Source organism: Sebastes umbrosus, chromosome 3, assembly GCF_015220745.1.
Source record: "Sebastes umbrosus isolate fSebUmb1 chromosome 3, fSebUmb1.pri, whole genome shotgun sequence".
NCBI classification, from domain to species: Eukaryota; Metazoa; Chordata; class Actinopteri; order Perciformes; family Sebastidae; genus Sebastes; species Sebastes umbrosus.
Genome location: NC_051271.1, coordinates 15,877,958 through 15,898,195, shown reverse-complemented (window position 1 = coordinate 15,898,195; position 20,238 = coordinate 15,877,958). Strand labels below are relative to the sequence as shown.

General features: G+C 38.7%; 3 protein-coding genes and 1 long non-coding RNA gene across 4 annotated transcripts in view; all 4 read left to right on the top strand.

Moving 5' to 3' along the window:
- Window positions 1-926: 926 nt before the first annotated feature.
- LOC119485955 (F-box only protein 48) lies at window positions 927-6,048 on the top strand. The gene is made up of 3 exons (XM_037765818.1): window positions 927-1,014; window positions 4,036-4,369; window positions 5,625-6,048. The coding sequence occupies exons 2-3, from the start codon at window positions 4,067-4,069 to the stop codon at window positions 5,784-5,786; spliced, it is 465 nt and encodes a 154-aa protein (XP_037621746.1). The 5' UTR covers window positions 927-1,014; window positions 4,036-4,066; the 3' UTR covers window positions 5,787-6,048.
- A 1,434-nt stretch (window positions 6,049-7,482) lies between these two features.
- cnrip1a (cannabinoid receptor interacting protein 1a) lies at window positions 7,483-11,393 on the top strand. The gene is made up of 3 exons (XM_037765817.1): window positions 7,483-7,746; window positions 10,069-10,213; window positions 10,362-11,393. The coding sequence occupies exons 1-3, from the start codon at window positions 7,568-7,570 to the stop codon at window positions 10,524-10,526; spliced, it is 489 nt and encodes a 162-aa protein (XP_037621745.1). The 5' UTR covers window positions 7,483-7,567; the 3' UTR covers window positions 10,527-11,393.
- A 234-nt stretch (window positions 11,394-11,627) lies between these two features.
- Window positions 11,628-13,774, top strand: LOC119485960. The gene is made up of 2 exons (XR_005206401.1): window positions 11,628-11,771; window positions 11,859-13,774. It is a non-coding gene; the product is annotated as an uncharacterized LOC119485960 (long non-coding RNA).
- Window positions 13,775-17,572: 3,798 nt separating this feature from the next.
- Window positions 17,573-20,238, top strand: part of ppp3r1b (protein phosphatase 3 (formerly 2B), regulatory s1ubunit B, alpha isoform, b) — a 43,050-nt gene continuing 40,384 nt past the window's right edge. The window contains exon 1 of the mRNA XM_037765814.1: window positions 17,573-17,828. Within this exon, the coding sequence (XP_037621742.1) occupies window positions 17,826-17,828 (3 nt within the window). The 5' untranslated portion in view covers window positions 17,573-17,825. The remainder of the gene's footprint in view (window positions 17,829-20,238) is intronic.

The window sequence follows — 20,238 nt, the reverse complement described above, 5'->3', positions numbered from 1 at the left end:
ACATGTTTATTGTCACGCCGGTTATTTATTTATTTATTTATTTAAAAAGGATCCCCATTAGCTGATACCAATGGCACCAGCTAGTCTTCCTGGGGTCCGAAATCATGTACATTAATTTATCACATACATACTATATACAACATCACATTTGTGTTACACCAATAACACTAAAATTTTCAAACATATATAAATTTCAAATTTCAAATTCATACACAAATCTTCCACAAATTTTTTTTTTTTTTGTTTAGCCTCAAGGCCCATCATCAGGGAAAAAGGAACAAAGAAAACAAAGAAAACCATACATGACCAACACTGGACTATCGATGGGTTATGGGTTACAGGGTTATACAGGTACAAACGTGTGAAATACTTTTTGCTGGGGAGCTCCATTAAAATAATAAGTTATATTACATTTACATTACAATTATAAAAGGAAATACTTTGTACAAGGGCATATTAAAAATATATACAGACATATTAAGAACATATACATTAAGAACATATACAGTATATACAGTATAAGGTATATTTTTGTGTGAGAAGGAAGAGAAATATAACGTGTATAAAAATATAAATAAATAAAAATAAAAAATATAAATAAATAATAATAATATAAAAGTAAAAATATATATATAATAATATAAAAATAAAAAAATATATATTTATATTATTATTTGTATATATATAAAATATATATTTATATATATATAAGAATAAAGAATATAAATAAATAATATAAAATATAACGTGTATGCCGAATTAAAGAGTGATACTTACTCATTCATAAACTGTCTTGATCATTATTTTGTAAACATAAAAAACCCCTCAAATAAACAAGAACATCTTTAATTGTACAATGTGATGACGGAGTTTGGTGAACGTGTGGCCAGAAAATGGCCTTTGTACGCATGCGCAGTTTGATCAAACAAACAGTGACGTATGTCTGTGAGTAAACAACCGTTGAGACATTTAAACTGTCAGCTGTCAGACGGACACGGAGCGACCTCACTGACGGTAAGAAACAACACATATTTACACCAAACACTTGCGTTTTGTGCTTAAATATGACGGCATACATGTTATAACCAGTGTTGGCATGTAAAAAATGTTATTTAGCCTGAAAACTGCGACAGGCCGGAGGGTTTTCAGTCTCTGTTAGCTAGTCAGCTAACTCGCTAGCCGTGCAGCTGAACGTGACTCCGAGCTGAAACAGTAAACATCTGGTTTCTTACAAAAGAGATTCACACTTTAGTCCACAAACCAAACAGGGAAACAAATATAAACAAAGTGCTTTATAAAGGCCTGGAAATGGGTAAATATGAGTCGTTTGTGCAGGCAGGATTTTACCATCATTCAGCCTTGGGAAGTGTAGCTGCACACATGTTGTCTGTTATAACCTGTTTGTTTTTTATAATCCTCTTAATTAATCCTCACCGTTAGCTGTTTACTTTTGGCATGCATATATTTTGATATTTCTGGCATTGTGCACAATTGTATGTTTTTTTTTGCACCTTATTGATAATCTTGTTATTATAATAATAAATAATATTGTTTATATTTTGTTTATTTGCACTCTATATAGTCTCTATACTCTCTCTATACTCTCTATAGTACCCATCAGTTCATCATACGTGTCTGTACAAATATGTCTCTGTCATGTCAAATCAATTTTTTAATGCCAGAATCAATGGCTGTATTCGAAACCGCATACTATACTAGTAGTACGTACTGATTTGGCCAAAATGTAGTATGTAGTATGCAGTATGCGAACAAAAGCAAAATCTCCAGTATGCCAGAAATACCCGGATGACGTACTGATTTGGAAAAATTCTCCAGTCTGCATCAGACCAGTCTATCTCGCCTACTGTATCCCACAATGCAAAGCGCCGGAACAGTACAGGCTGCGGGTACAAAAACAGCAGCCAAAAGCTGCTCGTTTTTTACTTTTTTTGTAGCCATTTCAACACTAAATTCACTTCTGAAAGTTTTTGAGGCGAGAAATCAACTGTGTAGATTATTAATATCGGCAGTTTTACGAAGTTAGATGGCGAATCGAACATTTGTTCCACCGTTGTCGGAGTTTAGAAGCTCCACAGAATACTGTGACAGCCAGCGAGCGCCTGCCCGGGTCGCTGCCAGCAAGCCGGGTAGTCACGCTCAGAGACCGCTATGAGCTGCTGGAGCTCACTCCGGCCTCGTAGACCAGAGGCTTTTATTTCCTTGTTGACGGATAGTTTGTTTAAATATCACAACACAGATGTCCATTATAAATTAACAGGAACCTGTGTTTATCTGCCTTTTTGGAGTTAAAAAGCTCCACAATCGCCCGCAGGCGTAGCTCGCTGGAGAGCCGGCCAGTGACGCTCACAGAGCGGATACAGAGCAGCAGAGTGGCGAGGGAAAGAGCAGCTTCTGACGGGGCAGAGAGATTCCTGATGAGACAACATGACACTTTTTTAGCATTTCTCTAATATCTGGAGGGAGATCAGTCCACTTTTTTTGTTGTTGCTGTAACTGAAAAAGCAGTTTGAGTAAAGTAAATGTTGTGGATGAATGTTTTATATTTCGTCTCTCCTCGTTGATGATCCTGTTTGTCAGACTTCATTATGAGCTGTTAGAATAAATAGTTTAAACCTGCAGTATCTTATAAAGTAAACAAGCATAACATAAACAACAAAATCAAAGTTGTATTTTTTGATAATATTGTAATAGTGGTACAAGTTTGTTTTTTTGTCCTGTGCTTTAAGAGCTGGTTTAAAGGCTTAACCTCGTCTAGCATACTGCTAAATACATCACTTTAACTGTCACATACTGCATACTACTGAGGAACGCAGTATGCAGTATGTACTGTATACTGCATACTGCGCTCCTCAGTAGTATGCAGTATGCGGTTTCGAATACAGACAATATATTTGCTTGATTTGAGTCCATGTGGCGGTAGAAGGAAGTTACCGCTTTTATTGTTGTATTCGCAACATCATATCCGTTCTGTATCCGTCAACCAAAACAAATTGCAGTCGACCTCAGTGAGCCGAAGTGAAAAAGCGGAGGGTCCGCGTGGATACCACCTGCACCCTCATATTTTAAATCCAAAGTGATAAACACTACATATACAGTAAAGTATGGAAACACTTTGGGTTTCACACATTGCCAGGAAAAGCAGAGTTAGACATCATGGCTAAAGCTGCATGCTAACTCTGTCATGGACAAGAAACGTTATCGTATTATGGTAACATGCAGTCAAGCCAACCATCACTCTCATCTCCGTGGTCAAATCAGCCGACGCTACAACTGTAAAGCACCCACATACTGACATTTATGTTAAATGCATTCAAACTGGAGCTTACCATGGATCTGTAAAGAGAACAGAGCTGCTGGGAGAGCTAGAGACGGACTTGTAAAGTAAACACATGTGACTATGTCCGTTTTTCAAAAAGAAATGTATACAAAATACATACTGTATATGGAAATAAGATTGATGGATTATATTCGCCAGTAGTTTAAAACATTACATGTCCCTTATAGATGAAAAGAAAGCCAGAATATACGTCTGTGAGTCAACTTCTTTAACTGAGCAGAGGACAGTGATTTTGCTACTTTAGCAGATTTAAAAAAAAAAATATATATATATATATATATATATATATATAATATTCAGCCACTTTCTGAAGCCAGCCTGCTACCTCAGCACCCAGCACTTTCTATCTATTTATTTAACCTTGATTCAGTCCTGGTACCTGGTGCTCCTTTTTATTGTAGCTTCTATTGGTGTATTGTGTTGTTATGTGAACGTGTTTTAATGTGTCCTGTCTGGATGTGATATGTTGTTTTAATGTACTCTTTTAATAGCAGTTTTAGCATAGCATGCGAACCAAAGACGAATTTCTGCCTTTTGTATGCAAAAAGCAGACAATGATGTATTTTCTATTCTGCTATTCTATTCTATTCTTTATATCTTCAAAGTGCCCATCAGATTCAAAGAGATGAAGCTTCAGATGTAATCAGTAACATCAGTTATCTCTTTGTTTTCCCCAAGCTTTTTCAGACCGTTGGACTCTGAGCTATTATGCAGCATGACTCCACAAGGACCTCGTCTGTGTTTCTCCTCTCTAAACGAAGACCCTCCCTGATATCCACCTGCGACACCCCCACCCCTCAAAACTTTGCTGAGACGCTGCCGACAGAAATGAGCGTGAAGATCTTTGGCGAGCTGGACACCGGGAGTCTGTGCAGCGCCTCGGGGACCTGCAAGTTGTGGCATTACATCATCGAGGAGAGCGACCAGGTGTGGAGGAGGCAGTGTCTACTGGTTGGAGCCGTCTGTCAGAGGGAGGTCGACAGCGACAGGAGAGACGGCCTGTCCTGGAAGGTGGGTCAAATTTAAAGATCTTATTGATAATATTTTTTATGTAGACGAATAATTTAAAACAAATAATACATCCACTGAGCTTTTAGAAAGGTGGTAAATAAAATTATACCCATAGAACCCGTTTTAATTCACATATCTTGAGGTCAGAGGTCAAGGGACGGACCCCTTTGAAAATGGTCATGGCAGTTTTTCCTCGCCAAAATTTAGCGCAAGTTTGGAGCGTTATTTAACCTCCTTCGTGACAAGCTGATATGACATGGTTGGTACCAATGGATTCCTTAGGTTTTCTAGTTTCATAGGTTGGCAGTATCTTCACTCTAGCTTTAAAAAGCCTGCTACAACCTCCGAAAGATCGATCGCGTTATTGCGTTAAAGAAATTAGTGGTGTTAAAACGATTTTGTGATAACATGTTATAAACGCAGACCTTTGAGGGGATGTGACATCACAGAGAGACAGAATATGTTCAGTTACAGGTGATGTTACAGTTGGTGCCTTAAATGAAACCTGTGAGCTGGTGTTTACAACGTGGGAAGTCGTGTACACGATATGCTTGGCGTTTAAGTGGTTAAGTCATGAGAACACCGCTGCTAAGCAACGGCAATATTAACGTTACTGTTGGCGTCAAGAAGCCACAGAGGCTAACAATTTAGCAAGCTAGCAAGTAGGTAACATAATGCAGTAAATGCAAAGGTATAATGACAGAGGGAAAAGATGAGGCCGTTGGGAATATCAACATTTTCCTCAGATATATTATAAAATTACGAAGAATTACAATATACAACTAAAATTACAATATATTCACTTATTATGTACCGAAGAATTAACTTCCATGGCCTCCGCCATTTCTGACAATGTCAACAAACACGTCACAAGACATGAACTCGGATTTTTCAGAAACTTTCCACTTACAAGGTTGTGAATATGACAAGAGGGGGACCTTCATATGGGCTCTACTTGTGAACACGGAAAACACGACCCCATTTGAAGGCACCAACCGTCAGGTGTTGGACAGCAACCTGCATAAAGACACTAATGCTTCAGGTTAGACCCAGCTTAGGCCTTGAAAAGACTTGAGAGGTTAAAAGGTCAAGTAGAAATGGCTGTATGCTTTAATTGATGCAAATAGTCCCATTATTTTGAATTAATGTAATATAAAGAAAATAATTTCACCATCAAATGTCATCTTGAATGAGAAGAGGTTTAAGCTTCTTTGATCCCCCCGTCCTCTGTCTGCGTCCTGTCTCCTCTCTGCAGGTCACGCTTGTGAAGAACTACACTCGAAGCCGTTTAAAGAAAGACTGGCTGAGAGGTCGATACAGCCACGTGAAATCAGCAGAGGAGCTGAGCGGCAGGAAGATGACGCCGCTGGACGCTGAGACCTGGGGAGAGATCCTGCAGGCCGAGCTGGACAGATGACCGACAGATGCTGCCACATTTAGGATTTTATTAAAAGCACCTCTGGCACTTCTGAGTGCCTGATTTTTAACTCTAATATATTTTATACTTGCAAATATACACAAACAATTGTACATATTTTTTTTTTTTGTAACTTTTTGAAAGAAAATAAGGATCATGGAGGAACGAAAAATAAGCATTGACATTATTTAGGGAAATTAATTTCACTTGCTTTGATGTAAAAATGACTGAAATGCAATAAATTACATTGTTGTGAAGCGTGTAATGTAGTATTTGTTGACACGATGTCAGAGAGGAGTTAAGTCAACTCCCAGCATTTTTGATGCTGCATTTAGTGAAGGTGGAGTAATGTGCATTACGTTGTAAGGTGTTTCTCTTATTGTGTCCACCCAGGCAACTTATAGTCTCACAACAAGTTTGCTCTGGCTGGTGGGCGGTGTTTGGTATTTCCTCAACTGATCTCAACATGGCTACCTGGTCACAGTACACTACAAGATGTTTCTAAAAACATTTGAGGAGAGAAATAGGCATTACAGTAACAGAATATTGATTCATATTTGATCAGCGCTGCCTAGTTTGACTTTTTGAATGGCGTTTGCGAGTGATTGACAGCTGCTCAGAGAGGGCAGACTCCAGCTTGGCTCTGATTGGTTGTTTTCTTCCGTTCTGTGAAATCTTGACAGAACACAGAGACACATGATTTTTTTTTTTTTCAGATTACCTGTCTCATGCACTACACTGTCGGGATATAGCGACTGTTTTATAAAAATAACTTTTTTTTAATCATCTTTACTCCAGTCTCGTCTACTTCAGAGAGAGAGAGAGAGAGAGAGAGAGAGAGAAAGCTTTATGTCATTGTATTAAATACAACGAGATTCACAGTTGCCACTTCTGGTCAGTGCTTTAAAACAAATACTTAACAAGACTAAACAAGGCAGATAAAACATATAACAGGTAAAACACACACAGTTATAAAGTAAATAAAACAGGTAAAGTAGATATATATAAAAATAGTAAATATAAAAATAAGTGTTACACTGGAAGTATAAAATATAAAAATAGATGCACTTGCAAAATAGGTAGAGTAGATGTAATAAATAAAATGTAAACAAAGTTGCACTTGAGGTGTATTTATATTCAGCTACTATTTTGATCATCAATCAGTTGTTTTTGCCATTTAAAAAAAAAAATATGCAAAACAAACCCTGGGTCCAGCTTGTCAAATGTGAATATTTATCACTTTTATTTGTCATTAAAATTATAAATATTATATTTTTAATTTCTGAACTATTGAATTGACAAAAGAGGCTATTTGAAATCTGCAATGGGAAATTAAAATGGCCATTGTTTCACCACAATCGTGTTAATTGCAGCCCTACTCTACACCAAAAAACTGACAATAATAATCTGATATTTTCAGGTGGAATTTCATTCATTCATTCATTCATTCATTCATTCATTCTCACTATGCAATATCATTTTCCACTTGTGCAATTTTGTTAATAGTCTGTTTATTGTCAATACTGTATATAATGCTCCTATTTTTATACTTCCTTTTATTTAAATGGTTCATATTTTACTACACTTTGTTTAGCTGTTTTTTTTTTTGACTGTGTTAGCTTATCTTATTTTATGACTTGGCCCTCACACTTTTATTTTGAAAGCCGTAACCGGAAGCCCTGTACTGACTGGTCCCTCCTCAGCATCACCGCATCATCTCTAGCCTCCATCATCACGGGACCTGAAACTGACCCCGTAAGAAACACACAGAAACCGGGATAATGGACGACGTCCCTCCGATCATCAACATCTCCATCTCCCTGCGGATCCAGCCCAATGAAGGACCGGTGTTCTTCAAGGTGGACGGGACCAGGTTCGGCCAGAACAGGACCATCAAACTGCTCACAGGCTCCAAGTACAAGATCGAGGTGGTGCTGAAGCCTGGAAACGTCGAGGCCACGTAAGAAGAAATTAAATGATATATTATTTTCTGCATTATAGGGTCAGATATTGTGGTTTTTCTGCAGCGGGAGGCAACACAGCATTCACATATTTAAATAAAATAATAAATAAGAAAGGACATAAATTAATAATTAAGTAATTTCTATAAGGATATGATCCATCTCCATAATTACAGTTAAATATCGTTTCTAAATGCAAAATAAAGCAGTATGGTCGTGCATGGCTCTGTGGCCTTCCTCCTGCAGCCCTGCAGCATCCGATATCCGCCTGAATAAATCATCATGTGGATCATGTGTGATGTTTTTTTAACATCACTGGTGGCGACATGACGCGTTGTCTCTCTACTGATGTACAAACAGCTCATGTTGGATTAGATGAAGTGAAGAAGTCAGTGTGGAGCAGGGCGGGTCCACATGATCCAGGGCCGGCTCTAGACCTATTGGTGCCCTAGGCGGATTTGGGGCCCCCTCTCTAGGATTAGGGTTCGGGTTCGGGTTCATTCCTCCAGAACCCGAACGCTAACCCTGTAAACCGCAACACACATCAGACATCACAATGGTTTGAAGACAAATATTAAGATTTTTATTTTAATAAATAACTGTATTTATTATAATATAAATTAACAATTTGTCCCTGATATTAGGGATGCACTGATACCGGATCGGATATCATGGCGATACTGACTCAAATAGCTGGATTGCATATCGGTGACAATGGGTGAAAAAGTGTAAGGAAGAGAGTTACAGGGGTGAAAAGTGTGTTTCTTTCTTTCTTTATTAGTTCATTTGTTTCCTCAATGCAGAAAATGAGGCAGGGCGCCCACCTGCATTTAAAAAAAATAATATATACATATTTTTTTGAGGGCGACCAGTGCTTCCCAGCGGGTGGCGCTCTAGATGACCGCCTATATGGCCTATGCCTTAAACCGGCCCTGACATGATCACACACCTCAGTGACAAGTGATCCATCTGTACAGATGACGGTGAAACGTTAATAAGTAAAATAACAAAGATACACTGTAAATGTCAAACAAAAAAGGAATAATAGTAGGATAAAACAGATTGGCCTGATTCAATTAGGATCTGCAGATTCTAGGCGTTTTTGGTCTTATGATGATGTTTTCATTTAGCCTATAGTCCAAAAGAGTAAGCTGACAAGTACATTATGCCACCATGTAAACATTATATTATAATTTTAAATTATTATAATTTATAATTGAATGGTTTAAATGTTGGTAGACTTAAAATAACACCAAATGTGTTCAAATGAAGCAGGTTTAAGAGTGGTGGTCCTGGTATTGATGGTAAACCTGGAAATGTATGCCTTAAAAAGTTTAAATCAACTAAATGCATTATTAGGTTTGGTCTGTGTGAGGCTCGGGGCAGGAAGTGGTGATGACCACATGCTGGGTAGACCTGGTGGGGGGCCTAGGGCAAGGATTTGACCTCTTACTTGTGGAATGTGAGCATATATGAACTAAAATACTAACAGAGCCCCCAACATGCAATAATATTAGGTTGATAATATTGGACCATCTTTGTTGATATTGTACTTTAATGGTGCAAATTCCCCAATTTGCAAATAATCAGATGACCAAAAATCAAGTGTCACGTTGTGGATCTGCAGCCTTTGGGGCCCACTGTGAGGTCTGGGATCCCCGGGATGTGGCCAGCTTTGCCTTGTTGGTAATCCAGTTTTCTCCAAATATAGATTGATTGATCAAGCGGCAAAGTCTGGTGCTGAGAAAAGAAGCCAAAGTGGAAGTGCCAAAAACTGCAGTTCTTCAAATGGCCACTTGAGGCTCTAAAAGCGAGTCAATCCCCATAGACCCCCATGTTAAAAAGCCCAACTTTACAGCAGAAATAAACTTGTTTACAGCCTGGTACAAAAACAGTTTTGATCTCTATAGTCTCTATAGTTAATATCCCCGTTCATCACAACTGTAGGGGGGGGGATTTTTATATAACTCACCTGTTTAAATTATATTAAGGCTTAAAGTTATGCATAATTGAGGGTGTGGCCACTTTGAGTGACAGGTGAGTCTCAAATTCAAATTTGGTACAAACGTCCACTTGGACTCAATGATGACCTGTTTAGATTCTGGTGGTCAAAGGTCAATGTGACCTCACAAATCATGTATGTACCTATACTGCAGCCAGCCACCAGGGGGTGATCCAGATGTTTTGGCTTCTCTTTTGGGGAGCTGTCATGTCATCCATTTTTACATACAGTCTATAGTTCCACCTGATGCAGGTGTCCTATCACTTAACAGCCCTAAATAAAGTATCAAACTACTTCCTCCTCTTTCTCTTCCTCACAGCACCATGAACATCGGAGGCATCGTCTTCCCTCTGGAGCAGCAGTCCAAGGACGAAGACTCGGTGGTTTATCACGCCCAGTACGACACCGAGGGCGTCCCACACACCAAGAGTGGAGACCGGCAACCTGTCCAAGTTAGTATGGAGGTAAGACAACTGTGTCAAAGGGATCTCTTATGAGCTATCAGATGGCTGTTGCTAAGAAGTGCAGAAATCTGCATTTTTTTTTATTCATCAAATTAAAGAGCAGGTTTTTGCTGCAGTGTTGGTGACGACGATCTGTCTTTCTGTCCAGTTTAACAAAGCAGGGACGTTCGAGACAGTCTGGCAGGCGAAATACTACAATTACTACAAGAGGGAGCACTGCCAGTTCGGCAACAAATTCAGCAGCATCGACTACGAATGCAAGCCCAACGAGACGCGGACCCTTATGTGGATCAACAAGGAGACATTCAACTGAGTCAGCTCACCCCTCCACTGTCCACACACCAAATACCAAGCAGAGGACACCAGGTGCACCAGGACTACCTTTGAACATCAGCATCTCAATAAAAAGGACAGCCTTATCTTAAAGGCGTGCATCACGTCAGCGAGGGTCTGGTATTTGTGTTGTTTTATCAAAAAGAGGAGGGAAAATAGCTGTTTGCTATGCTGGTCTTTAAAGGTTTTTTGTTTTAAAGCTGCACTCTGCAGTGTTGCTTTTTGGCAGCTTCATATGCCAGCAAAAGGGAATAGTTTAGCTAATAGTCAGAAATCCTATACAGTGAAGTAAGTTAACTGCACACAGCGCGCTCATGTTTGCCAACTCGGCTGGTTTAAGATGTTTTATATCAGAGGAAACTAAAGGGACATAACGTGGGAAAAGATCTGAAGCTTAAGACTGCTGTTTTCTCTGAAGGGAGCGCTCATGTATCTGTATTTAAGTTTCAGTCCGTCACTCACTGTGTGGGTGGACTTCCTTTCAGTGATCAAACATCAAGAGAAGCTCCATATGAAAAGTTGTGCAGTGTAGCGTTAAAGCAGGAGTGTTCAGGGTTAAAGGAACAATCGGACATTTTGTGAAATACGCTTTTTTGCCATTTTAACCCACAGAGTCACATGAGAAGATTTATATTTCATCTCACTTCATTCCTTGCATTCTGGTGAATTTTTATGCACCAATGTCTGCCTTTTCTGCATCAAGTTACAGTAGAAATGTCTTGGGCTCAATGAATCCACAAGAGTCTCAGCTTTCCAGTCATACCCAATTTATGCAATTCCAAGACCTTTTAGGGACCCCAGTATGGAGAAATATTCAAACCATTTTAGAATAGAAAAATAACACATTTATACTGCATTCAAAATACTGCTTGTCTTTTTTTTTTTTGCCCAAAACTGCATGTGATTAGCATAAAGTGGTCATGTCTGTAAAGGACAGACTCGTGGGTACCCATGGAACCCATTTTCATTCACATATCTGGAGGTCAGAGATCAAGGGATCCCTTTGAAAATTGCCATGCCAGTTTTCCCTCTCCAAACTTTAGCCTAACTTTAGAGCGTTATTTATCCTCCTTCTCGACAAGCTAACATGACATGGTTGATACCAATGGATTCCTTAGGTTTTTCTAGTTTCATATGATATCTTCACTATCGCTAACATGGAGTCCTCTACAGCCTCTGAAATTTAGGTGTGCTTGAGCACCCCTAAAAAGAGTCTAAAATTGATGTAGCTAGGCTAGCAGTTTCCCTCTGCTTCCAGTCTTTGTGCTAAGCTAGACTAAACACAGGACCTATCTCTTTACTGGACGCACAGAAATTTATATTCTCATCTCACTCTGGAGGAGAAAATGAACAAGCGTTATCCCCCAAAATGTTCAAACTGTTCCTTTAATGTGGAGTGAAATGAAGCCTTCAAATTGTGAGCAATAACTCCTGATAGTAAAGTTGTGAGGGGCCGAATGCACCAGCTAGCATGGTGTCAGCTGAAGATGGAAGACACCTGGGGGTGGATGAATTATTTTATCTTATTTATTAACTGTGTGGATGTGTCTGTGAGAGAGAAGAGACAACGTATGAGAGTGTGTACATTGTTGTAATAGTTTTGACTTTTGTTAAGTGTTATGTATTGTGTTATTTAATGGGAAAATCCACCCAAAACACTGTTGTCAGGCTATTAAATAGGCGTTATCAGTCGCTATAAGCGCCAGAGATGTGGGTAAACAGGGGCCTAATACACCCACTAGTAGGTTTTATCATCTATTCACAAGGTAGATAATCAGGTGCTGTAGTATAGACAGTGGGAAACTCCATAAAGGATGGAGTTTGCATCCCGTGTGAAACCAACAATGTGTAGTTGTCTTTGGGTTCGTAGTTATTGTAACCCAAAACACGATGTTTGTGCACGGTGTTTTTTTGCCTAAACTTAAAGAAGTTGTAGGTTTATTGCCTAAATGTTAGAATGTGTTGCCTTTAAGTTTCACTTTCACTTTTACATCGTAGTAGGCGTAGTAGGCCCCTAATGACCCACATCTATGGTGCTTATAGCGACTGATAACGCCTATTTAATGGCCTGATAACAATCGAATCGGGTACAGCAACAATTTTTAAACAAACAGGTAGCAGGACAGGGATGTTTTTTCTTCTTCTTCTTGTAGATAACTGGCATAATTTCAGACGCCGTGACATGATGTTCAGATATTTCCAGCAGCAGAAAATGCCAGTCTGGTTGCAGAAAATATTTAAGCGATCTAAAACAAATTAGAAAACGTTCTGGTGTCAACCCACCAAAAGTTGAAACTGACCTTCAACATCCACACAGGTAGAAATCTGCTAAGAGGAGGAAAAACAGATGTCGAGGCAGACGATATGAGATCTAACAGTGTGGGTGGATGATGGTGGATTCTTCCTTTAAAGGATAACGCTGGTGTTACTCTGAATTTCAACAAATCCCATAAAAAGACCAAAACCTACAAAGTCCGTCTCTCAATACTTTCTGACTTCCTGTCTACTGAAGTCAATTGGTTCCTATTGAAAATGTGAATCTTTAAATACACAGATATATTGTAATTTCCTAAAACAGCCGGTCACTGTATTATCAAACAAACAGGAGGAAATAGTGCATTTGTTGGGGACTATTTTCACTAATCCACATTAAGTGCTCTAGTGAGTATTTGTGGCAGCAGGACGGTGTACGTGGGATTGAGTCAAAATAAACTACAGAGTGTTTGTTCATGGTGATGAACTAACATGGCGCCCAGTGACAGTCAGGCTCACCGATGTGTTTTTAGACAACAACGGAGCTCTATGGCACAGAGGAAGAAGATATATCAGGCTTTTATACACACACAATACTTGTTAGTAGATGCATTCACTGTTGGTTTGAGTCTGAACATGAGATTTGTTGTCAGTAGGAAAAGTATCACCAGATGGATCCTTTAAGCTTTCAAACAAGTCTGCTAAAAACGGACGGTTTCTTATGTCTTTTATTTTGAGACAAGGTGCTTATCACAGGCTGCAAGTTCTTCACTTTGTGTTACATTTGTGCCGCCACAACTCTTACTCTTTTTTTTCTCTCTCTGAAGTGCATGGCTAGATTCATTTTGCCAAATATGATCTGTATGTTTGTGTTTTTGTTAAGATATCTCAATGCATAAACCTTGCTGTTTTGTTATGTGTTGAACTAAGGAGTATAAAGTGTCTTTGTGAATAAAACAGTATACTGAAACAATATTGTTGTATAGCAGCAGTTGCAGTTATTATAAACTTGAATATTTGTATGCATCAGTGGTCGAGGGAGTATTCAGATCCTTTATTTAAGTAAACGTACTAATACCACACGGTAAAAATACTGTTACAAGTAAAAGTCCTGCCTTCAGTAAAAGTATTTAAGTATAATCATGAAACTGTACTTAAAAGTATAAAAATGTCCTCCGTGACTGTTCTACTACTATATATTGTATAATTAGATTATTATTACTCATGCATTAATGTAAAAGCAGGATTTTACTGTTGTAGTTGGTTGAGGTGGAGCTCATTTTGAACTATTATTAACTAATGATTATTTTCATTATGGATTAATCTGCTGATTATTTTCTCCATTAACTGATTGATTGTTTGGTTTATAAAAATAGTGAAAAGTAATGACCCAGAGCCCAAAGTGACACCTGCAGTACAGTGACTGTATAGCTTTAAAACACTAAACGTAAGAGGGACCCATTACTCTCCTATATGTATCTGTGGCTAATATTTACCTCACATATAAACATTTTACATACAAAACATCAAGCACAGAAACTATAGGTGTAATATAAGAAGCAGTTTATTGTGCTTTATGTCCAAAATGTTGTGTTGCTGTGATGTATGACTTAAATTTAGGTTAAGTGCCTTCTGTTATGATAATAAAAATAGAGGTTAGCTTAGCACTTATTTAGGTAGAAAACAGGATAGTGTTGTAATTAAAACATGATGATTGAGTGTTTTTATTACTGATCTATGATGTTTCCCCTCAGCAACAACGAGCTTCAGAGATTGAGAGAAAACCTGGATGTGCTGCCATACCATTTTTTCTCCAAAGATTGTGTGTGTTTACAATGATGAATCACTCTGTACCTAAAAAAGAACAACTTGATTTCGCACACATTTCACGTGTACAAAACATTATGTGACCAAAGCTACATTCAGGGACAACCAACAGAAATATAATTAAAGTAAATATAAGCTCAGACTTGGTTAGGGTGACCAGATCCCAACAAACAAATGTGGGACAAAGGGTATGTTTGTGTGGGACAGTGTGGGACAGTGTGGGACAGTGTGGGACACGTTACCAAGGCTGAAAGGTAGTCTACAATTTTGATATAATGTCTATCTAACTTAAATAATAAACATTAATATTCTGCCCATTATCTTGTAACATCTCTATGCTTTGCCAGAATGCATCCATAGATCGGCACATCTCTTTTTGAGCTACACCTTTCTTGTGAGACTCACATGAACTGTGTCGCTGGCTTCATGTCGTATTCCCGCTGTGTGAAATGGAAAAAATAACTGGCAAATTTCACAAAATAACTCTGAGAATCTCCTTCCATCGGTTTATAAATACTTATAAGTAGTTTCACAGTCTTTGTTGTAGCTGTTCTTCCTTTTCTTTTGTGGTCGTTTCCATCATATTGTGCCTAAATCTGCATAGCTTGTGACTTTGCGGTGACTCGCAATTTTCTCCACTGGGCATATAGTGTAGCAAAGACGGTGAAAGGTCAACCTGCACTTGACCCACGTGTGCAGTTTGACAGCAAACACAGCGCCGTGATGACAGCCTTCTCTGCTTTCTTCTCAGCCATTGGATAAAAGCCAGATTTTTAAAAAAGCGTCTGTCCTGCGGTGGTTTGACTTTTCAAAACTAGAGGCCAATAAAAATGTGGGATGTGGGACAAGGGATAGAAATGCTGTGCAGTCCCCTGGGTCTAAATATGTGCAATAACATGCTGATCACTCTCAATAAATATATAATTATCTGACGGACACTTTGTGCAATAATCTGGCAAAACTGTCATCTGGCAAAACTGTCATCTCATCAATATACATATTGTATTTTTATATTTTATATTGTATTATCTTTTATATTTTTTATATTTATATTGCACTATCTCTTTTTTTATTGTATTATCTTTTCATTAGCACCTCTGGGATTTTCACAATCTAATTTTGTTGTGCTACACAATGACAATAAAGGGCTTGAATCTTGAATCTTGCCTGGTAGGCCTGTTCAGTAATCCAACCTTCCATGGCTGAAGTATTCAGATACAATATTCCTTTATTAGTCTCACAGTGGGGAAATTTGAATTCATTCAGATCCTGGTGGAAATACAACTACAAGTGCCTCAAATTTATAGTTAAGTATTTGATTAAATTAGGTGGAAATAATTCAAGATTTCAAGATTCAAGATGTTTATTGTCGCCGGTTATACAGGTACAATCGTGTGAAATATTTTTAGCTGGGAAGCTCAATTGACATATTACATTAAATATTAAAATATTACATTAAAATTTACATTAAAATTACATTTACATTACAATTATAAAAGGAATTAATTGATATAAAATAATTGAGGCCCCTTTGTGATTCAGTGTTTGTTATTTTGAAAGAGAGTGATTCCTCTTCACAATAGACGAGCTTTGGTTTGCACCTTCTACTCCTCCTCCTCCTCCTCCTCTCTCCCTCTTCACTCTCCCTCCCTCTCTCTCCCTCTCTCTCTCTCTCTCTCTCTACACCACCAGCTTCTCTCTCTTCTCTCGCTCTCTCTCCCTCTCTCTCTCTCTCTCCCATCTCTCTCTCTCTCCCTCTACACAACCACCTTCTCCCCCTGTCTCTCTCTCCCTCTTTACTCTCTCTCTTTCTCTCCCTCTTTACTCTCTCTCTCTCTCCCCTCCTCCTCTCTCTCTCTCCCTCTCTCTCTCCCCCTCTCTCCATCCCCATCTCTCTTTCTCTCTCCCCATCTCTCTCTCTCCCTCTTTACTCTCTCTCTCTCTCTCCCCCTCTCTCTCTCCTCATCTCTCTCTTTCTCTCTCTCCATCTCTCTCTTTACTCTCCCTCTCTTAACTCTCCACTCTCTCTCCCTTTCTCTCTCTCTCTCCCTCTTTACTCTCCCTCTCTCTCTCTACTTCTCTCTCTCTTTACTCTCCTCTGTCTCTCTCTCTTTACTCTCCCTCTCTCGCTCCTCCAGTCTCCCTCCCTCTCTCTCTCTCTCCCTCCCTGATCTCTCTCTCCACAAGCTTCTCTCCCTCCCCCTCTCTCTTCTCTCTCTCTTTTCTCTCCCTCCCTCCCTGCTCTCTCTCCACCAGCTTCTCTCTCTCTCTCTCTCTCTCCCTCCCTCCCTCTCTCTCTCTCTCTCCCCCCTCTCTCTCTCTTCTCTCTCCCTCCCTCTCTCTCTCTCTCCACCAGCTTCTCTCCCTCCCTCTCTCTCTCCCCCTCTCTCTTCTCTCTCCCTCCCTCCCTGCTCTCTCTCCACCAGCTTCTCTCTCTCTCTCTTCTCTCTCCCTCCCTCCCTCCCTCCCTGCTCTCTCTCTCACTCTCTCTCTCTCTCTCTCCCTCCCACCCTCCCTGTTCTCTCTCTCTCTCTCTCCTCCAGTCTCCCTCCCTCCCTGCTCTCTCACTCTCTCTCTCTCTCTCCCTCCCTCCCTCCCTGCTCTCTCTCTCTCTCTCTCTCTCTCTCCCTCCCTCCCTGCTCTCTCTCTCTCTCTCTCTCTCTCTCTCTCCCTCCCTCCCTCCCTGCTCTCTCTCTCTCTCTCCCTCCCTCCCTGCTCTCTCTCTCTCTCTCTCTCTCTCTCTCTCCCTCCCTCCCTCCCTGCTGTCTCTCTCTCTCCCCCCCTCTCTCTCTCTCTCTCTCTCTCTCTCCCTCCCTGCTCTCTCTCTCTCTCTCTCTCTCTCTCTCTCTCCCTCCCTCCCTCCCTGCTCTCTCTCTCTCTCCCCCCTCTCTCTCTCTCTCTCTCTCTCTCTCCCTCCCTCCCTGCTCTCTCTCTCTCTCCCCCCTCTCTCTCTCTCTCTCTCCTCCAGTCTCCCTCCCTCTCTCTGCGGCTCTATCTGCTGGCTCGCTGCAGTGAATCTCTCCCCCGCTGCTGTCACAAACCGTAAAGTCAGACAGCCGGTGGTCGGTATCTCACCGTTAAAAGTCATAAACCCCGTCGTTTGAAGCGTCGTCTTTAATCTAAACCGCGTCGATCCGTTAACGGACCTTTTAAATCCACACCAGCAGCCAGGCTCAGACCTCCCTTCCTTTGCGGCAAAATGGTAAGACAAATCTGTTCTTCATTTATAAAATCATAATGTCATTTAGTGAAACCAGCTTCTGCTCCTTCGACTGTTAGCTCAGAGCTAGCAGCCCATGCTAACCTAGCTACCGTTAGCACAGTTAATAACGTCTTTAATGTTTATGACAGTATTAGTGTTTATTATTGTGTTTGTTTATGCTTCCTTTCAACACACACACTGTCACACATCCACGTATAAAGTAACGTCGATGTGCAGCTCGGTGTTATCTGGTCACAAGGCTAGTTAGCTGTTAGCTGCTGAGGAAACACTGAAACACTAATACGGTTTAGCTAGCAGACGAGCTAAGCTAAGCTAAGCTAAGCTAAGCTCGTCTGCTAGCTGGAGGAGCGTCAAGTGCGCAACACAGTAACGACGGAAGTGTCGTAACATCAAACATAAATCAAAATAAAGGCTTCAAAGAAGATAATATTTATATATTTAATATAAATATATATATCAAATATATAATATAATAATTATATATTATTGGCTTGCTATAGTGTATAAATCGTTAAAAATAATTAGATAATAAATAAATCAAAATAAAGGCTTCAAAGAAGAAAAATCATTAACGGCAGCACAAATTAACCAGCACTGCAACTATTTTATTATTTATATACAATATATATATATATAATTATAATATATATTTAACCACATTTATAATATATATTTAACCACCTGTTCATCAAGGCCTATGATCTCAGCTGACTCTTCCTACACATCACTCTTTTAATTAGTAAGTTATAGTTTCTCCTCTGTGTTATTTATTACTATGATTTTGTGTGCCCCTTTTTTTAAAATGTCCTTGGGTTTCTGAAAGGCGCTATATAAGTCCAATTTATTATTATGATTATTATATATAATATATATTTATATATATATATATATATATATTAATGTATATAATATATATATTTATATAATATATATATATAATATATATAATGTAATAATTATATATTATTAGTGGCTAGCTATAGTGTATAAATCGTTAAAAATAGTTAGATAATAATGTCCATGTGACCAACATCTTAAACTTCAATTGAACGTAATTTACAATGTTATGGTGGAGGAAGTACTTAGATCTCAAAGAAATAATACGTAGAAATACTCTTATTACAAGTGAAACTAGTGCTTTTTTTTATTATTATCAATGTCTTTATTGTTTTTTTTGTTATAAAAACATCAGCATTATTATGCAATATATTCAATACAGGATTTACTTTAACAAACATAACATACCCCACACACACACCCGTTCTCTCTTAACTTTTCCCTTTCTTACAGGGCCAACATGAATATATAGCTTCACAGTATCAATCATACAATTAAACAGTTAAATGGCAACTGTAACAAAATGAAGATACACATAAACAGAAATTAAATATATAGAAAATAAATAATAAATAAAATAAAAAAGATTTTCAAAAACAAGAATCCATTCCCTTCTGAGGGTCTAGAAACGAGTGCATTTAATATTTTACGTAAGTAAAAGTACAAAAGTATTAGCCTGCAAACACACTTAAAAGTACCAAATGTAAAAGAAGCCTACTCCATTATGCCGATTCCCATCTGCAATTTACTGTTTTATTTTGAAAGTGTTGACCGGATGTGTTAGGGTTATGTATTATGTCTTATGTGAGAGATGTCAGATTCGTCAGACGTTTCTGTTGGTGTTTAAATCACATCTTTGTTTTTCGTGGTTATAGCTGTCTGCCATTCAGACCATCTTCTTATTAATTAATATTCTTTAAAGTAATGTTAGTGTGATGTTTGATTTAAAAATAAAAGGCAATCTCTGAAAGACCCTTGAAGCAAATTTGTGATTTTGGGCTATATAAATAAAATTGACTTTACTTGACTTGATCAACAGCTTATCATTATAATAAAGCAAATAGTAGCAAAAATAAACCCACTTTATTACTCAGGAAAATATAGAAATATGAGTTTATATACATATGTTTTTAAAGCCTGCCCACTCTGATTGTGGTGTAATTATTATTCTTTTCCATATTACTCAATCTTTATTTATTTATTTTGCCTTAAACTAATAGTGCATAGTCAAGAAATAATCACAATTTGTGGAGAGAAAGGGATGAGATGCAACAGAGGTCCCTTGTCTGGATTTGAACCAGAGATGTTACTGTTTATGTGGTGATCCTCTTGCTGACAGTTTTAAGGGTTAAACCTGCTAATCTTTAAATCAGGAGCCAAAAGTCACCTGCATGGAGAAATGTGTCTGCTTCTAGTCCTTCCTAATCCTTAGTTAAAGTTGCTCTATACATTATTCAGAGCATTAATATAGCAGTAAATAACTATTTGCTATGTAAAGATATATTTGTAGTGGAGAATGAAGTCGCTCTCCCTCTTTGTGTTTTGTAATCAG